We start from the raw sequence: 17,666 nt of genomic DNA, 5'->3' as shown, positions 1-17,666 counted from the left end.
AATTTCTAGCATTTTATTATTTCATGGATTGTTTATGTTGCAGACACCCCCGCACAGCTACGCTGGGCCCCCTGAAGGGCTTTAAGGAGTTAAACAATTCTGTACCCCTGGGAGTCACCCCAATCAGGCAACAGACCACAAAGAAGACCTGGCCAGGGGATCACAGGGCTCTTATCACCTGTGCCAATTTAGATTCATTTTCCACAGCTGAGTGAGGATTGGGCCGCCTGGGCATTTTAGCAGAGCCTTTGTTTTCAGTTGGTTTTTAAAAAAGGATTCCAGAGCGGCTTCCTAGTAAGAGGCTTTGAGCGTTAATGTCGCTGTTTGAATGTCAGGTGGGCCTACTCTGTGAGCAGGCGGCCCGAGTAAGGCCTGTGTCACTACAGCTGATGAGACCATCAGGCGATAGGCTTCTGCCAAGGGCAGAGGCGTTGCTAGGAGGTGGTCTGAGGGGGTAAAGCCCCGGGTCTTTGGGTCGCAGCCCCAGATAGAAGCTCAGGGGCAACAACCAAAAGGCTAGCTCACCCTGGTCTCGACAGTCCGACATTAGTGTAGTCCCAGATCTTTTCCAGACCTAGCAACACCCCTGGCCAAGGTCCTGAGCTCAACAATGACTGGTACTAGCACAGTATACGCATTCTTTAAATGTTCATGTATGTGCCCATTTACAGGATCTGCACATCCATTGCACTTTTTTTTCAGGGCTTGCATAAAGTAAAGTGACCACCTGAACATTAAATGTACTTAATCTACAGAGTAAGTATATGACAAAGACCAAAGATATACACCCAGTGAATTAATTGGGGGCATCATGTACCTAGTCTAAACTTTGTTAAATCCTACGTAATACTCTAATTTCCCGATCACTTTGCAAGCATTTAGAAGAGATGTTAGGTCATTGATATAACAGGAGTTTACATCCTCCCGGGCAATTGTACAGGAACTCTGTATAGAAAGCTGATACATTTCTAAAATAACAAACACAAGACTGAGTCTAACTAAGGCTGCTTGCGCAACCAAAACCCAGGCGCGTCCGGATTTAGCACACCCAATTTTGAATAATCCCTGTATCCTTGCAGTTTTTTGTTACTCACCGCCCTGACTTGGGGTGGCCAGCAGCCATCTATCAACCATAAAATAGGGAGCAACAGCCTGTCTAGCACCTCTACCCCAAGGGCTCCCTGAAAGCAACGGCGCTCCCACAGCATGTGTGCCAGGAACAGGACAGCAGAAATCCTGATCAGCACAGAAATAATCCAACAGATGAAGATGTCCATCAATCTCACACCGCATACAGTAGATATGGGATTCACGGTGCAAGCAACGTATTAAATGCGGAAAGTAATACACGCTCTTTAAGCGAGCGAGCCATGAAGATCATAGGGGGATTGAGGAGCAATGATGCCCGTTTCCCAGGGGCAACACAACGGAATGATTGACGAGTGACACTAATGGAGTTTAATGCCTGGGAACTGAAGATGTTCCTATGCTTACTACGACAGTAATAGGCATGATGTACTTTTTAAATATGTGAAATGGAAGAAGGACTATATGCTGAAACGAAATGATGGTTCTTCTGCATAATTATTTGGACCTATAAGAATCATGGCATTAATTGCAAAAGAACTTTAGTGAAAGGAAATGTAATAATCAAGCAGATGTTCTATATTGGATCTCGATTTGTCAATGCTGTTTTTTTTGTGTCCATCAAAATCAAAAGGTTGGTCCTGATAGGCCGCACGTGAATAATTGTGTTGTTCTTGCCGGAGGAAGGTCTTTCAAGTTTTTGTTTCCTTGGCTTTAGTAAGGAGGAAGGTCTGCTGAAGCTCTAAGATTGCATAAGTTTAATTCCTGGTAACAACAATCACAACAGTTGTTTGTAATCAGGGCTGGTCTTAGCACTGGCAGCGCCCCCGGACAAAACAAATCCCCTCCAAAAAACAAAAATACATGCACCAATCTGCAAACACCTGGGTGACCCGAAGAATGTATTGCAACATGATCTCTTGCAATCTGCCTTTGACTCTTTACTGTGTGTTCTACGTAACAAAACCCGACAATGTTGCTTAATGTAAGAATGCAGGATAAGATTTTATTATTAAAAAGCAAAAGAAAATATCTGCAAAGATGTTGAACAATGTGTAGTAATGTGTCTGTATTGGGATGGAATGGAGCAACAAAACAAATTATACATTGTTATACCGTTTACTGCCAAGGATTTGATGTGGCAGAGGGATGAAAATGTCATTTAAATGAAAACATACTAAATTAGCAAATACACAACAACTGGACTTCTAATGTTACAGTTGGTTGTCGAATTTGAAAATAAATCATGTAACACTCCGTACCGACCACTAAATGTCGGCCTATGCAAAGCATGTGACTCTAAACAGTTACAAGCATCAGAAATATGATTAAAGGCATGAAATATTTGTCATCACAGGCCATATAATTTAAAAAATAACTTTTCACTAGCCTTTCTACTGGTAAAGTCCATTATAACATCTATTCTCTGAGCAATGCCATTTTCGAATGAGAGCAGTGCCAATGAGACAAGCCTATGCTCATGTTTGAGCAAGGATAGGTTTGAATTAATTTCAGCTTGGAGAAGCATTCCAATGACCCTCCAATCAAACTGAAAGCATTACATGACCCACCACACAAACAAATGAACTCCAGGATGGCTGCAAGGCTGCTTATTGGTTTAAAAGGCAGATAAGGAGAAGTTGGGACCACAGTTGGGGACATAGATGCACTTGCATTTCCCCCGTCCGCCTTCCCCTGCACTTTGCATTACCGCACTTGCACGTTCTGAATGACACAAGGCCTAGTAAGATCGTTGTCTTGTTCTCCCTCCATATCCTCCCTTGTCTTGTCGCACCTAGAAACGCATGTGTACAGGCGTGTTATAAATGACTTAGCATATCATAGCGTGAAGTTGAGACTAGCGACAGAGGCAGATAAAGGAAATATGAGACTGAAAGGAGGGTTAGAAGTGGGCCCGGAGACTTCGACACCACAGGAGGAGACACAAGTAGAAGAGGAGTTTGTGAACAAACGATAGGCACATACCAGAAGGAAAGTGGAGAAAGAAACATACAAACAAATAAAGACACAGAAGCCCTTTAAAAGAGTTTGGGAAAGGACGCCCGTGCCTCTTTTTATGTCTGTTTTATGTCTGTTTTTTCAGTCGCTCGGTGATGCTTCTCTGTGCTCCATGCCTATCCGGTTCTCAGGCACCTCCACTGGTCCTCCTCTGTGCCGGGGTGCTTTCAGATCCTCCATACAGTTGCCTGGTCCCTGTGTCGTCTGGTCTTTAATCCAAGTCCAGGATTGACGGAGTCCTGCTCCTTCCTTCGCCTTTATTCAGGCCCTGGTCCATGAAGAGACCCCCTTCGACCCACCTCTCCAGGTGCCCCTTAGGAACGCGACAGGCTGCTCGGCATGGGAAAAATAAAGAAAAGTTCCTAGGTGGCCTGTCTGTGTCACTAAGCTGCACACGCATAGGGGGCAAAGTGTTTGTCCCAGCGGCAGCACTTTGTACAATATATTTGCCCGGTAACTTTTCTTTATTTTTCCCATGCTGGTGACCTGTCATGTCACTAAGATGTACATGGAGAGATGGGGGCCCCCACCTCTCCAGGCACAGCTTAGTGACACGACAGACCGCCCGGGAATATTTCTTGATTTTTCACATGGCTGGCGGTCTGTTGCGTCACTAGGTTGCGCGCCCTCCAGGTGCAGCAACATCCCAGGTATGCTATAGTTGCGTTACTACGGTGCGCCCAGAATGCGACTACAGCTTCAAGGGAGGGGCGGACGGAGGGCCATTTCTGGGGATTTATGTGCACCAGCAGCGGCCCACCGTTGGCAGGTAAGTTTGGCACCATGGGGGACCTCCCAGGTCACCCTGGAGAAAGGCCGGCCCAGTTTGTAATGTCGCATACTCCAATGCATGCAACACATTCAGAATTCCCAAGAATGAAACTCTAGGGTTATGAGGAATAAAGATTAGAAATGCACAGTGTATGGGGCCCGTGCATTTGATCTCCTCTTTTGAAGAATTGTATGATTGGCCCCAGATGACCTCTAACAGGCTTGTGCTCTTTAGAAATGGTCCAGTTCTGAGACCGAGTACCCTTTACCGTCCGCTAGCGTAGGTATCCACATGGCGCCGCTTATAGGAAATATCCCTTCCATGTGGACCCTCCTCAACACTAATCAGCATTGCCTGTGGCATCATCGAAGAGGCATTTTATAGAGTTCAACATTTGCCAACCTTCATTCCCTCATCAATATCAAGAAAATGGCCCACCGTGTAGCACGTGTTGACTCCACATGGCACTTTCAGGGCTCAGGTTGTGCCCAGATCTCAGTCGGCATTACTGAACCAATCAAGGCCAAGCCCCTATTTGAAGGCTGCAGTCACTTGCGCGACTTTGAAGGAATGTGTCTTAGAAAACTCTATGTATGTCCAGGGAGGAAACGCTTACACACCAGCAACATGCTCAGCGAGATCCCCTGCACTTGCGCGATCTCAAGGTCACCTGGCCTAGTAAGATGGCTGTCTCTGTCTTCCCTCTGTTCCCCTCCCTTGCCTTGTCGCTGAAACACTTGTGTATAGGCGCGTTATAAATGCCATATCATATCATATCAGGGGATGGATAGTTTGGGGCAGTGCAGTCCCCACCCGTTTTGCTACAGTGTTTATGCTCTGTCAGGAGATCTCTGCCTGATCACTGGAACACCTGTTCAGGCCAGATGGGTAAGGGCGATCTAGGCGTTTCAACCATCTGTGGGCAAATCGTCTATGGGAATCTGTCTTCTGTTTTATGGACCTGAATTGCTGCATCCCAGTTTGTCATAGTCCTGCTTTGAATGCCGACACTTAAAACAAGGGTACTGTGCCTAGGAACCCTTTTGTTTTGCCACCTCCTACACTGAGACCAGAAACGCAGCATAGGCTTCCGGGCGCAACATCTGCTTTTCAAAGGGTACGTGCTCCTCTATACCCTAGGCAGTACGTTTTTTCTCGTAGGGCGAGTTACCCCTTTTTCAGCAGTGCCCGCTGCCAGAGGATGAACCCCACCCCACCCACCGTGCTGGACCTTAGCTGGTCCATGACAGAATCTGTTCTGCTGTCCTGCAACATGGCAAACAAGGCTGCCACCTTCGCTTGGTCCATACCCTGCAACTTTCTGTTCTAATACTTCCCCAAATGCATTTCCCACAATTTCCTATTGTGCTGCTAGCCCTTATTAATTTGTAATATGCCCTCTAAAACTCAATAGCAGAATACAGTTATACTTAAATGTCTCTTTTAATCCGGAGCATTGCCGCTGTTTAACTTCCGGCACTAGTGTGTCGCTTTGTGCAAATTTAGATCTAGGTATTCTACTTCCGTTGCCCTGCGTAAACCTAATAGCTACGGCAGCTATCTCCTCTCTTCCTCTCTCCCCCGGCCGACCTGCCGCACTCTTAAAAAACAGTGCTTGCACATACAATCCCGTCGTCCAGCCCCTGCCGTCACCATATAAACCCAAAGACCCTGCCCACTGCCGCCTCCCTGCCCCCAAGCTACCGCTCACCCCTGTGCACCACCCGCAGTTGCACTTCAGGAGAGCAACTTTAAACAATATTATCCACTACCCTCCTCGCCTTCCCCGTACCTCTTCAGGGCCACGGTGGGGGTGGAGTTTGGAAGTAGGGGTGGAGTGCCGAGGGTGGCAGAGTTCCGAGGAGGCAGAGCGGGCAGTTAGACTCCACTCAAAGTGTTCAAAAGAATATTTTTTAAATGTTGCAGTTTCTTTCATGCTGTTTCTTTCCAAACTCCACATTGTACATCAATGTCACTTTAAGGGGGTAATTCATAGAATTCAGCGCACAAGTGGCGCACGCGGCTGGCGCAGTGTGTGCGTGCGAATTCCTGCGCCAGCCGCGTGCGCTAAAATCCATTTCCGAGCACAGCGTATTCATGGATTCCAGCCACCAAAACCAGCCGTGGCGCACAGTGGCGCAGCGACCCTGCAGCAGCGCCAGTTATGCCCCCAAGAACGCCTCTCGCGCAGGGAAAAGCCATCAATATACCCAATCCAGCGCAAAGGGCTGCGCTAACCCTGTACCAGCACGGCAAGCGGGCTACGTGTATCACTGGGGTGCGCGGGAAGTACCTCACGCGATTGGCCCCGTGCGAGCAGGGTACGTGTATTTCAGGGGTGCGCGGGAAGTTCCACATGCGATTTCCGTAGGGTACGCGTATCTCAGGGGTGCGCGGGAATTTCCACACGCGATTGGGCCCGTGCAAGCAGGGTACGCGTATCCCAGGGGTGCGCAGGAAGTGCCACACGCGATTTCAGCTGGGTACGTGTATTTCAGGGGTGCGCAGGAATTTCCACATGCGATTGGGGGTACGCGTATCTCAGGGGTGCGCAGAAAGTGCCACACGCGATTTCAGCAGGGTACGTGTATTTCAGGGGTGCGCGGGAATTTCCACACGCGATTGGGGGTACGCGTATCTCAGGTGTGCGCAGGAAGTGCCACACGCGATTTCAGCAGGGTACGTGTATTTCAGGGGTGCGCGGGAATTTCCACACGCGATTGGGGGTACGCATATCTCAGGGGTGCGCGGGAAGTGCCACACGCGATTTCCGCAGGGTACGCATATCTCAGGGGTGCGCGGGAATTTCCACACGCGATTGGGCCCGTGCGAGCAGGGTACGCGTATCTCAGGGGTGCGCAGGAAGTGCCACACGCGATTTCAGCAGGGTACGTGTATTCCAGGGGTGCACGGGAAGTTCCACACGCGATTCCATCAGGGTACGTGTGGGTCCTCCCAGGTGTTCCCTCTACACCCTCCACGGCCCCTGCAGGTGGCTCACACCACAGGGGCCTACCCTGCACATGTCCTGCAGGCACACCATCCACCATGGCCATGACCCCCAGCCAACCCACATGTCAACTTGCACTACTGCCCACCAACGCATGTCCCCCTGCACCCCCAGTCACCAGGGGCACCCTCCACCAGGCCCCACCCATGTCTCCCAGCACCCCCACACCCCCAGTCACCAGGGGCACCCACCACCAGGCCCCCACCCATGTCTCCCAGCACCCACACCCCCCAGCCACCAGGGGCAGCCTCCACCAGGCCCCCACCCATGTCTCCCACCCCCCCACCCCCCAGCAGTGCAGGGGCAGCCTCCACCAGGCCCCCACCCATGTCTCCCACCACCCCCACCCCCCAGCACTGTGGGGCACCTGCCAGCAGGCCCCCACCCATGTCCAACTCATGTTCCCCACCACCCCCACCCCCCAGCACTGTGGGGCACCTGCCAGCAGGCCCCCACCCATGTCGAACTCATGTTCCCCACCACCCCCACCCCCCAGCAGTGCAGGGGCACCCACCACCAGGCCCCCACCCATGTCTCCCAGCACCCCCACCCCCCAGCCACCAGGGGCAGCCTCCACCAGGCCCCCACCCATGTCTCCCACCACCCCCACCCCCCAGCCACCAGGGGCAGCCTCCACCAGGCCCCCACCCATGTCTCCCACCACCCCCACCCCCAGCACTCTGGGGCACCTGCCAGCAGGCCCCCACCCATGTCTCCCACCACCCCCACCCCCCAGCAGTGCAGGGGCAGCCTCCACCAGGCCCCCACCCATGTCTCCCAGCACCCCCACCCCCCAGCACTGTGGGGCACCTGCCAGCAGGCCCCCACCCATGTCCAACTCATGTTCCCCACCACCCCCACCCCCCAGCACTGTGGGGCACCTGCCAGCAGGCCCCACCCATGTCCAACGCATGTTCCCCACCACCCCCACCCCCCAGCACTGTGGGGCACCTGCCAGCAGGCCCCCACCCATGTGCAACTCATGTTCCCCAGCCAACATGTCATCACAATCTAGATCCCTGGTCCCTATGGTCAGCCTCCAAATGCAAAACACCCACCCGAGTATTGCATCCACCCACTCATAATTTGCAATTACATCACAGAACACCAATTGCAAGTTCCGAAACAAACACATTTCCCTCACATACACCCAATGGGTGTCAGTGAATCTCAAAACACATATCATGAAATGCATGAAACCAATGAGATACCACACATTGAAGTTCACCAAAAAAAATATGTATTAAAGGAAACATAAATAGAATAAAAAATGAAGAAACAGAAACGTGAATGTACAAAAATGAAAAGAAGCATGTCCGTTAAAAAAAGCAAAACCAAAAATAAAATTCCAAAGTAATGTTGTCCAAAGTCAATGTCCACAAAACAAAATCCAATGTGAAATAAAAAAGAAAGCCATTGCTCCATGGTTAAAAAGTGGAAAAAAAATACTATCCAACTGTGAACATGGGAACAAGCCAGGGTCCATTATCCCAACAAAATAAAGGAAACCTATCTAACTACACTAACTAATAAAATAAACTATATACAAAAATGTGGCCAATGTCCGAAAGGTCCAAATGAAATAAAAACAAAAATGAAACCTAACACTACCTACATAACTATGTACAAGGGCAGCGGGCTAGTTTCACGGCTCACTTGTGGATGTCCCGGGCCAGGGCATCATCGAACTCCTCCTCAATGTCCCGGAGGCGGTCCTCCTCCATGGCCCCGAGGGTCTGCAGGGCCGTCGACGTCTCCACCTCCAAACCCCTGCGGATTGCCTCGAGGCACTCGGCCCGCCTCAGGGCCCTCCGCATGGAGTTCTCCGCCCTGACCATTGTGAGCCGTGCCTCTTCCGCCCCCTGCCGCTCCGCATCTATGGCGTGGCCCAACCGCTGCCACACGGAAGACACTCTCTGTTCTGGGTCCTCCTGCCCTCCGGCCGATGCCTGCCCCTCCGATGTTGAAGGCCCCGAGCCTTCATGGCTCCCACCACGTTGCTGCTGCTGCTGTGCCTCTGCCCGTGCACTGCCTCCTGCTGCCTGCACATCCTCCGCCGGCTGGGGTGCAGTCGTTGGTGTGGCCACCCCTGCTGGACGTCTGACTCCCGACTGTGGCAGGGATGCCTCCTCCACCAGCCTGGCCGCACCGTCAGAGGCAGCTCCACAGGGCACCCAGGTGACTGATGGGTGGGAAGATGGCACAGAGGACGACTGGCGCATAGGGGGTCCAGTTGAGGAGGGGGTCAGAGCAAGCCCCATCAGACGGAGGAATCCGGCCTGGGTGACCTGTCCCAGCAGGCTGACGTGGTCAACGAGCCATTCGAGATGACTTGCAGTCTCTTCATGAAAAGACTGCAGGTCACCTCGCATGGCCCGTTGACGCAACGCCACACCAGCCAGGACAGGCTCAACCCGGACCTGGATAGCCACGTCCGCAGGCAGAGGAAGGCCAGTTGACGTGAGCTCATCCCCTGCCTGAAAACGGGTCTGGACGTAGGCATCCCTGCTGGTGCAAGATGATGCAGGGACAGGATCAGGGACAGGATTGCACACAGGCACCTCCGCGGCGGCCTGTGCTGCCTCCTTTCCCTGGTCCTGCACTGCACCACTAGCACCAGTGGGATCCCCACCTCCAGACCCCGTCTCTGGTGCTTGCACGGCCTCCTCCTCCACCAAACCCCCCACCAACCTGGATGACTCCGTGCCATCTTCCCCTGTTGGGCCCTGTGGGGTCCCAGCTGCCCCTTCTGCTGCCGAGGAGTCCAACTCCAACCTCCGCCTCTTGGACCTCCCCCCGGCAGCTGCGGCCTGGGACGCGGCACCGGACTCCTCACTCCCCGACGAGATGACAACATGGGAGGGGAGCCGGGCCTTGCGTCTCCGGCTGGCGGTGGGATCCCCGCCGCTGTGCTCCACAGCACCTTCTCCGCCCTCTTCATCAGTTGACGCTGCAGACAGGGAGAAACAAAACACAGGCATCAGGGCACTGTACAATGGACACATACACACATGACAGTTGTACATGAGTGGCATTGGCAAACCTCAGACATGTCATCACAATCCCCAACACACATGTCATTACAACTCGCACACATGAGCCATACCACAGCCATATCGCAACTGCCACCACCATCCATACACATACAACAGCATGAGCAGCCAAAGGTGAGCCAGACATCACATGCAACACAGGAAGTGCACCACACATGTACACACACCACCACACTTGCATGCATGTGTACACCTCTACCAAGTGTCGCAGTGTTCAGACGGGCATCCATGTCACATCTGCCAATCAGGCTTCCACATACCGCTGTCACATGCATCCATGTTGCATCACTGTTGCACCCTTGTCAAATACACACACATGCACATGTACACAGTGCTGATACATGCAGCCAAAAACAACATACATGCGTGACATCACGGACATGTCTACTTACATACACATTCATCCACACATGTGTGCCCACACAACTGCATTTGGCATGCAAGCCTACACACACAAGCACCATCCATGTCTCACACATTACAGCCCTCGCATGTGTCAGCCCCACGGCCCTGTACACCCCCACCCATACTCCACCCCATACAAACAGATGTGCAACCTGCACACTACTGAATAATCACCACACGCACTGCTCACAATCAGGATGCATGTACACTCACCGCTCGACTCCAGACGGGTCTGCTTCTCAAGGACCTGGACGTGGAGCGCTGGGGATATGCGTTCTAGGACCCTCATCTGTTCTTCCGACAAGTGGCCCCGGCGCCCCTTGGCATCCGCTGCCTTCAAGAGGCGCCGGGCCTTGTTCAGGGTCCTGGACCTGAAGTCCTCCCAGCGCTTCTTGACATGTTGTAAGTCGCGCACTGCCACCCCCTCCGCGTTGATGGCAGTCACGATGTCAGTCCAGATCCGAGTCCGTCCTTCCTTGTCGGCGCGGGAACTTCCGAAGAGGGCAGCATACTGCCCCAGGACTTGCTCCACCAGGACACCAACTTCGGTGGCACTGAAGCTGGTGCCCTCTGCCTCTCTGGCCGGGGGCTGTCAGTGGTCCCAGATGGTGTTTGCCCCGACATGACAACCCCAGAGGCAGGAGTGGGTGGGCAACTGGGTCCTGGGGCTGGGCTGTGGAGCGATGGAATCCCAGTCGGGAGTCTTCGGTTCCAGCAGGGGTGGTCACAGCAACAGCACCCCTGGCTGATGTGCAGGCAGCAAATGGCAGGGCACGTGGGCAGCAGGCAGTCAGGCAGCAGCAGATGGCAGGTGGGAGCGTGCTCGGGGCTCTGGGGGGCAGTAGTTCGGCCTTCTGGGCAGGAGCGTGGTCTTCCGTGTGCTTACGCGTGGCCAGCTTGATACGGAGTGATTTGGCACGTGAAAAATCTGCACGTCAGCGTGTAATTCGAGGAAAGGCCCTTAGCGCGTATGCACGGCAGCACGCATATGCGATTTCATTGGACCAAAGGCCCTTAGCGTGTGAGCGCGTCTGTGACGTGACGCGCGCAGGTGTTTCCCTCATTGCACGTGATGACAGAACACACGTGGATTTCCACCAATCGCGTGTGAAAGTTCCCGGCACCCCGGAACACACGTACCCAGGCTAATCGCGTGTGGAACTTCCCGCGCGCACCCGAAATACACGTACCCCGCTCAATCGCGTGTGTAACTTCCCGCGCACACCCGAAATACACGTACCCCGCTCAATCGCGTGTGTGACTTCCCGCGCGCCCCCGAAATACACGTACCCCGCTCAATCGCGTGTGTGACTTCCCGCGCGCCCCCGAAATACACGTACCCCGCTCAATCGCGTGTGTGACTTCCCGCGCGCCCCCGAAATACACGTACCCCGCTCAATCGCGTGTGTAACTTCCCGCGCGCCCCCAAAATACACGTACCCCGCTCAATCGCGTGTGTAACTTCCCGCGCGCCCCCGAAATACACGTACCCCGCTCGCACAGGCCCAATTGCTGTATGTTGCCACTTTTGTGATGCGCTGGGACTCTACCGCCTGCCTTCGTGTGGCGGACGTGTTTCAGCTTGTGCGTGTCTTTGGCTGTGCGTGGCTTTGCCCTATTCGATTCCATGAATACGTGTGGTTCGAGTGTGTGTGGGCGTTCCGTCTGCTTCCCTGCAGTACATCCCCAGTTACGCCCTTATTTTCGCCCGTTGTTCCCCATTCCGCGTGTTACGCCCGGTGTCCCGCCCACTTTCTGGTGTATGCGCCGAGGTTGTGCGCTTTCACTGTGCGCGTCGCGCACGCCTTTCGGGATGTTGCAGTGACTTGTGCGCCATACACGGGTTTGGCGCACATCCCGAGGTGTACACGCGCCGGGACTTCCATGAATCGCACGCGTGCGCCTGTTTTTTTCCGCTTGCGCCTGCTTGCGCGAAGATTTTCGGCGCACGTTTGTTCCATGAATCGGCCCCTAAATCACATCCATGGCAGTGGTGCACCCAAAATACTGTTGCTAATGCAGTGATTTTGAGAACATTAAGGGATCCATAGACACGCTCTACAGTAGAAGGCTACCAGGCTAGCTCATCAGGTTGAGAGACTGTTGCTGAGATGTTATATATTCAAAACTGTTTGTTAATCGTATAACTTTTGGCAATTCCTTATAAAAAAACAAGTGCTATAAAATGTGTTTGGCCAGGGGATGGGTTGGGCTACTCACTTGCTTATATTAAGGGCAGAGTTGGGGATATTTCTGCCCCTGTAGTGAAAATCAAAAAGTTGGCAACCATGAACCCACAGTTTAATTTCCTAAAAACTGCTGTCAGCACAACAGAAGCATTTACATTCTGGTTGACTCTCGCCAGGTACTAATTATACATATAACCTGTGATAAAACACAAAGGAGCACACAAATTACAGAGTATGTGTGGTAGTTTGACAAAAAAAGAAAACTTGTGAATGCAAGCAGCATTTTTCAGTTTGGAAATTTCTATGGAAGTGTGAAATGCACATTTGGAAGACAATAGTGTGTAGAAAGCCTGCGTTGGAATTTGCTGCCCCCTCCCAGTTATATTCATGGCCCATGTATTCCTTTGGTGTCCATTTCAGAGCAGAAGAAAGAAAACAGACTGAGCGAATAGAATCTGAAGACGCGTGAATGACGGCCAGTGAAAGGAGCACAGCGCAGATTAGATCACCGAGCCCCTAACTTCCCTCGGCGAAGCTAGGGGATCCTTATAGCCTGGTCAGGGCTGAGGCTGGACGGGTCCAGTGTTAGACAAGGGAGAAAGATAACAATAATGGTCCTACTAGGCCTTGTGACATTTGTATCATGCAATTGCAGTAAGAAGAAGTGCGAGGGAGAGGGGGGTGGGGGAAGTGCCAGTCTGCATGAATGCAAAGTGCTAGGGTGGGAAGGGAAGTACAGGGTAAATAGGAGAGAGTGCAAGTGAAGGGGGGATGGAGGAAGGAAGGGCAACGGGCTAGGGGAGTGCTAAGGGGAGACCAGGAGGGTAAGTGCCAGGGAATTGCATGGGGTGCAGGGTGTCCGCGTGCTAAGTGTGCAGAGGAGGGTGGATTGGAATCGGGGGTGCCCTGTAGCACTTGGAGGGAACCAGGCAGCCAGTCACTGCCACAGATGGGGGTGTTAGCAGGGGAAGGGGCGAGGGAAGGAAGAAGAGAAAAGGAGGGTCTAGAGGCTCTTCCAGAACTTAAGGAGATCCGACTCAAGCCTGAAGGGGCAGGGTGACCATTCCAGTGGGAGGCTGGGAGAGTGAGGCGGGAGGCGCCGGAGCAGCAGGGAAACTGGTGGCTGCAGGATGCAGCTGCCGAGAACTGGCTGGGTTGGGAGGGCACAGGAGCTGCAGGCCAGCAATGCCAAAATTGTGTGTAAAAGGCGGCTGGAGAGCACAGGAGAACATCAGCTCATCCTGCTCCTCCTGCCAACCCTACGACGCCGTTGATCGCTTGGACCACCGCCGCTCTTGCCGCCAAAAGGACCTTCTTGATGCCCGACGGAGAAGTTTCTGTTTTCTTCCTGTTTCTTTGCGCCTTGCTGCTGGTGCTTCTGGACATCACTGGGGGCCGCCTTCTTGGAGGACTTCACCCTCCTGTCGCTTTGGGGAACTCTGGCCTTTGATAATCGCTGACTGATGTTAAAACATGGCAGTTGGCGCTAGGGCATGGTACGGCAGAGGACTCCTGCCCATCTACGCACTTACATTCAGTAGAAGGAAAATTAGATAAGTAACTTTAGTGTACCGGTTCGGCACCGAGGTCACAGCTATGAGACAATTTGCAGTGGGAATCGGCCCACATTAAATTGTTGCAGGCGTGTCTGACATAATGTATCGATTTTATGACATCTGAATCTGAACCTACCTTTACTGTCTCTGGAGGATAGCTCAGGGGCAACGTGCTCGCCTTGGAAGCAAGACGACACGGAGCACCACTGGTTCAAGGTTCAATCTCCGGGTCCGCGCTTAGAAAGCCCTGGGCATTAAGCACATTATTATTAATAACCTATCATATCATATCATACCGACTGTCTTTTCAAGGCTAGGATGGGTCTGTCCAGGATTAGCCCTGTAGGGTCCACGAGCTGCTCCTGAGGAGGGGTTCTGCCAGGGCTCTCCTGATTCCCCAGGCTAGACCCGGTACACACTTTTGCATATGGTGCACCAGGGCAGGGGAGCCAATTTTCCGGGGGTTGCCGTTGGCCAGATTTGAGGGAAGTTCCATTGCAAGTATACATAGTTTATTTATAAACGCGCTTAATACCCAGAGGTTTCTAAGCACCGACCCAGGGATCGAACCTGTGTTGCTCCGCAGCGTCTTGCTTCCAAGGCGGGCACAATGCCCCTGAGCTATCCTCCTGAGACATTTAACTCAGATTGCTTTTCCTAGTGGAGGTTATGGGGGGAAAGGGCCCCGGAGCACTGCATACTCTGCGCCCCTGTGTCAGGGGTACAGAACACGCCCATACTGTGTGTCCCGTGAGCTTAAGGGAATGTCCGAGTCCGGCCGCCACATCAAAAACAGGTCAGCGACCTCCACCTTTATACACCCCTTGTGATGTGTGTGGGTCTGTGTGGATGGCATCCACATGTGGAAGGTACATGGGTCTACTTCATTTCCACTAGCCCGCCTCGGACATGTGTGACTCCTGGCTTGTAACCGTTGCCTCTGTCCGCATACGCGCCATCAATGCCATTCAGCCGTTTTGCAAGGATTTGCTTTCATTTTCCAAACACGATCAAAATGATGGTGGATTTAGAACATATATGAAAAAAAGCCTTATACCTGAAATGTGTGAACAGAATGCACCGTGTCAGCTAACAAGCACACGTGCCACACAGCACAACCCAGTTCAGTGTGAATTGCTGAGTAGCTGAGAACTGGGGGTGAACTTCCAAGTCTGGTTACTGGGTGGCGCTGTGACATGTGTTCATTTTCTTGGATTGATCCTGAGGTCAAAGAATCACCTAGGCTGACATAGAGGACGGCCGCCATCTAGTGTTCTTATTTATGTCTGCAGGCCGTACAGTTTGCATGTTTTCCCTGTCATTTACTGAAACCTAGGTTAAGTATTTCGAAAATAGTCGAACGGAATTTCATCATTGATGTAGCCAGTTCTTGTACTATTCAGCGGGAAAAAGTCCTTACATAGGAAGAAAAAGTGCACGCCTGGGACACCCCCCCCTCCACACGACCAGCTAATCTTTAGAAAACTTAAGAAAAGGTAGCAAGCTGAACACTGTTTTGGACTCCGTGGTGTAGGTTGGTGTACAGAGTGGGATTACACGGATTGTCAAAAAGTGAACTCTTGTTGCAGGGGTCTGCAACCTTTGGCTGAATTCTGGACTGCAACTCCCATGATCCCTCTTCAACATTGACAATGCTAGATAGGACTGATGGGTAATGTAGTCCTAAGCATCTGGGGAGCCAAAGGTTGCAGACCCCTGTAGGATGGCGGGTTTGACTATTGGATAGGGTGACCAGATTAAAAAAAGAAACAACCCGGACAGGCCATCGAAATAGAAGTGGGACTAAAGTGAATACACATCCGACTTTAGTCCTACTTCTATGTCGCTGGCCTGTTGTGACTGTGCCACAGAGACTGGCTTGGAAATGTTTGAACAGCAAGCCATGTAATAGCAATTAGAGCAAAAGCTTGTTTTTAGATCACATGCCAAGATTCACAAACAAAACTGCACAATGTAGATCATATATCATTTATACAAAGGGGAAGTGCTGGAAATGGTGTTGGGTGGTGGTTGTGGGGGCTTGTTGGGGGGGCGGTAATGGGTGGGCTACGATGGGGAAGTCCCTCTTTTATGTTGCTGGCCGTCCCAGTTTTTCGTTTTGGAAATCTGGTCACGTTAGCTGGCCTCGTCTCCCTCTTCCGCATTTACATTGTTTCCTTTCTGTTTCTTGTCCTTTCCACAGCTAACTCCATCAAATTGCAAGAGCCCAAGTTCCTGATGCCACCAGGCTCGACCAGTTCCTACCTGGCCCTGAAAGGCAGCCTCCTGCAGCTGGAGTGCATTGCAGAGGGATAGTAAGTGTGAACAGGCCGCTGCCTGCAAGCCATCACCCACAAACACGTGCTGTATCTACCTGTCTTCTTTCAATTGTTTTTCTTTCACGGAGAGGGCTTTATTGTAAAAATACCACACAATGGAGACCGAGCAGCGGGGCTCAAGTCAGGGGTGCACGTCCGTGCACGGCGTCCCCCCACTTTTTTCAGAGGGTGGACGCTGTGCCCCCGTTCATGTTGAAGGCTTTGTGTAAAATGAAAGACATTGGCTATCTTTTATGAATTCACACCAACCTCGCGACTTGAACAGCAGTTCCCAGGGTCAAAGGACATAAACTGCACCACTGCACCATATAACCTGATGAGAAATGGCCGACACCTAAAGTTGAAATGACACATTTCAGGACTGCATGTTCCGGGGAAAACATTGGCATTGATTCTTGGAGTTTAAAACATGCACAACTTTCACTGTTTTCAAAACATTATTTGAAGAAAATATCCTCTCTTGGTTTTTTTGTGTCTTGATTTTTTGAAAGATAAATGCCATCCGTACTGTGCAATGTATATGGTTATTTGATTTATTTGGATTCGTGATGCGCACCTGCAGCCCTAGGGCATAGAGGTGCTGTTGCATGAGATTGTCTTCGTCAACACACCCAAATACATACACTAATGAAGCATCGCTGAGTTCATTGAAAGGGCTCCATGACACCTTACCTGGAAATGTAATCTGGTAAGCCGAGTCTACACCCCTCTACAGATGTGAGATTTGCAAGTTGCTCTCTAGTAACAGGACCAGGTAACCTCAGCCCAAGTCGAGAAGGCTATACAGGGCTATATTATGCAGATTAACTCCTTGATGAGCCCGGCCCCAGCCTAAGAGGAGTCCTGCCCCACCCCATCCCTGTAAAGTTCCCAGTAGGCCTCAAGAACTCCCAGGAATCCAAGCCCAGGACTTTTGCTGGCAGAGGATCCATGGTTCAAAGCCCACCCTCAATTAAAAGAGCCCAGCTTTACTTCCGGCTTTCTTCCTATAAAACCTATGGGTCTGTGGCCTGTGGAGGCGTGGAGGGGTCGGGGGGAGTAGAAGAGCTGTGTCCACCATGTTTATATGACTTGGCTTCAAAATGACCACCTGCCAATGGAACCCTAGCACTGTGGAGGGTCAAAAAGCCTGACCCTTGCTGAGCCCCTGACAATGCACTGTGTCCTTACACCTGTTCATCAAGTCACCCGTGTCTGCTGCAGTATAAAGGCATAGTAGCATAAAGGCATAGTAGCA

General features: G+C 51.9%; 1 protein-coding gene across 9 annotated transcripts in view; it reads left to right on the top strand.

Annotated features, from left to right (window-relative positions):
- Positions 1–17,666, top strand: part of L1CAM (L1 cell adhesion molecule) — a 791,676-nt gene that overhangs the window by 639,861 nt on the left and 134,149 nt on the right. For all 9 annotated transcript variants that reach the window (XM_069645402.1, XM_069645399.1, XM_069645400.1 and 6 more), the window contains one exon: positions 16,294–16,405. In XM_069645402.1, the coding sequence (XP_069501503.1) occupies positions 16,294–16,405 (112 nt within the window). The remainder of the gene's footprint in view (positions 1–16,293; positions 16,406–17,666) is intronic.

This window comes from Ambystoma mexicanum, chromosome 2p (assembly GCF_040938575.1).
Source record: "Ambystoma mexicanum isolate Mex_15411 chromosome 2p, UKY_AmexF1_1, whole genome shotgun sequence".
Taxonomy (NCBI): domain Eukaryota; kingdom Metazoa; phylum Chordata; class Amphibia; order Caudata; family Ambystomatidae; genus Ambystoma; species Ambystoma mexicanum.
Note: the sequence above shows the minus strand (reverse complement) of the source record. Positions and strands in the feature narration are given on the sequence as shown.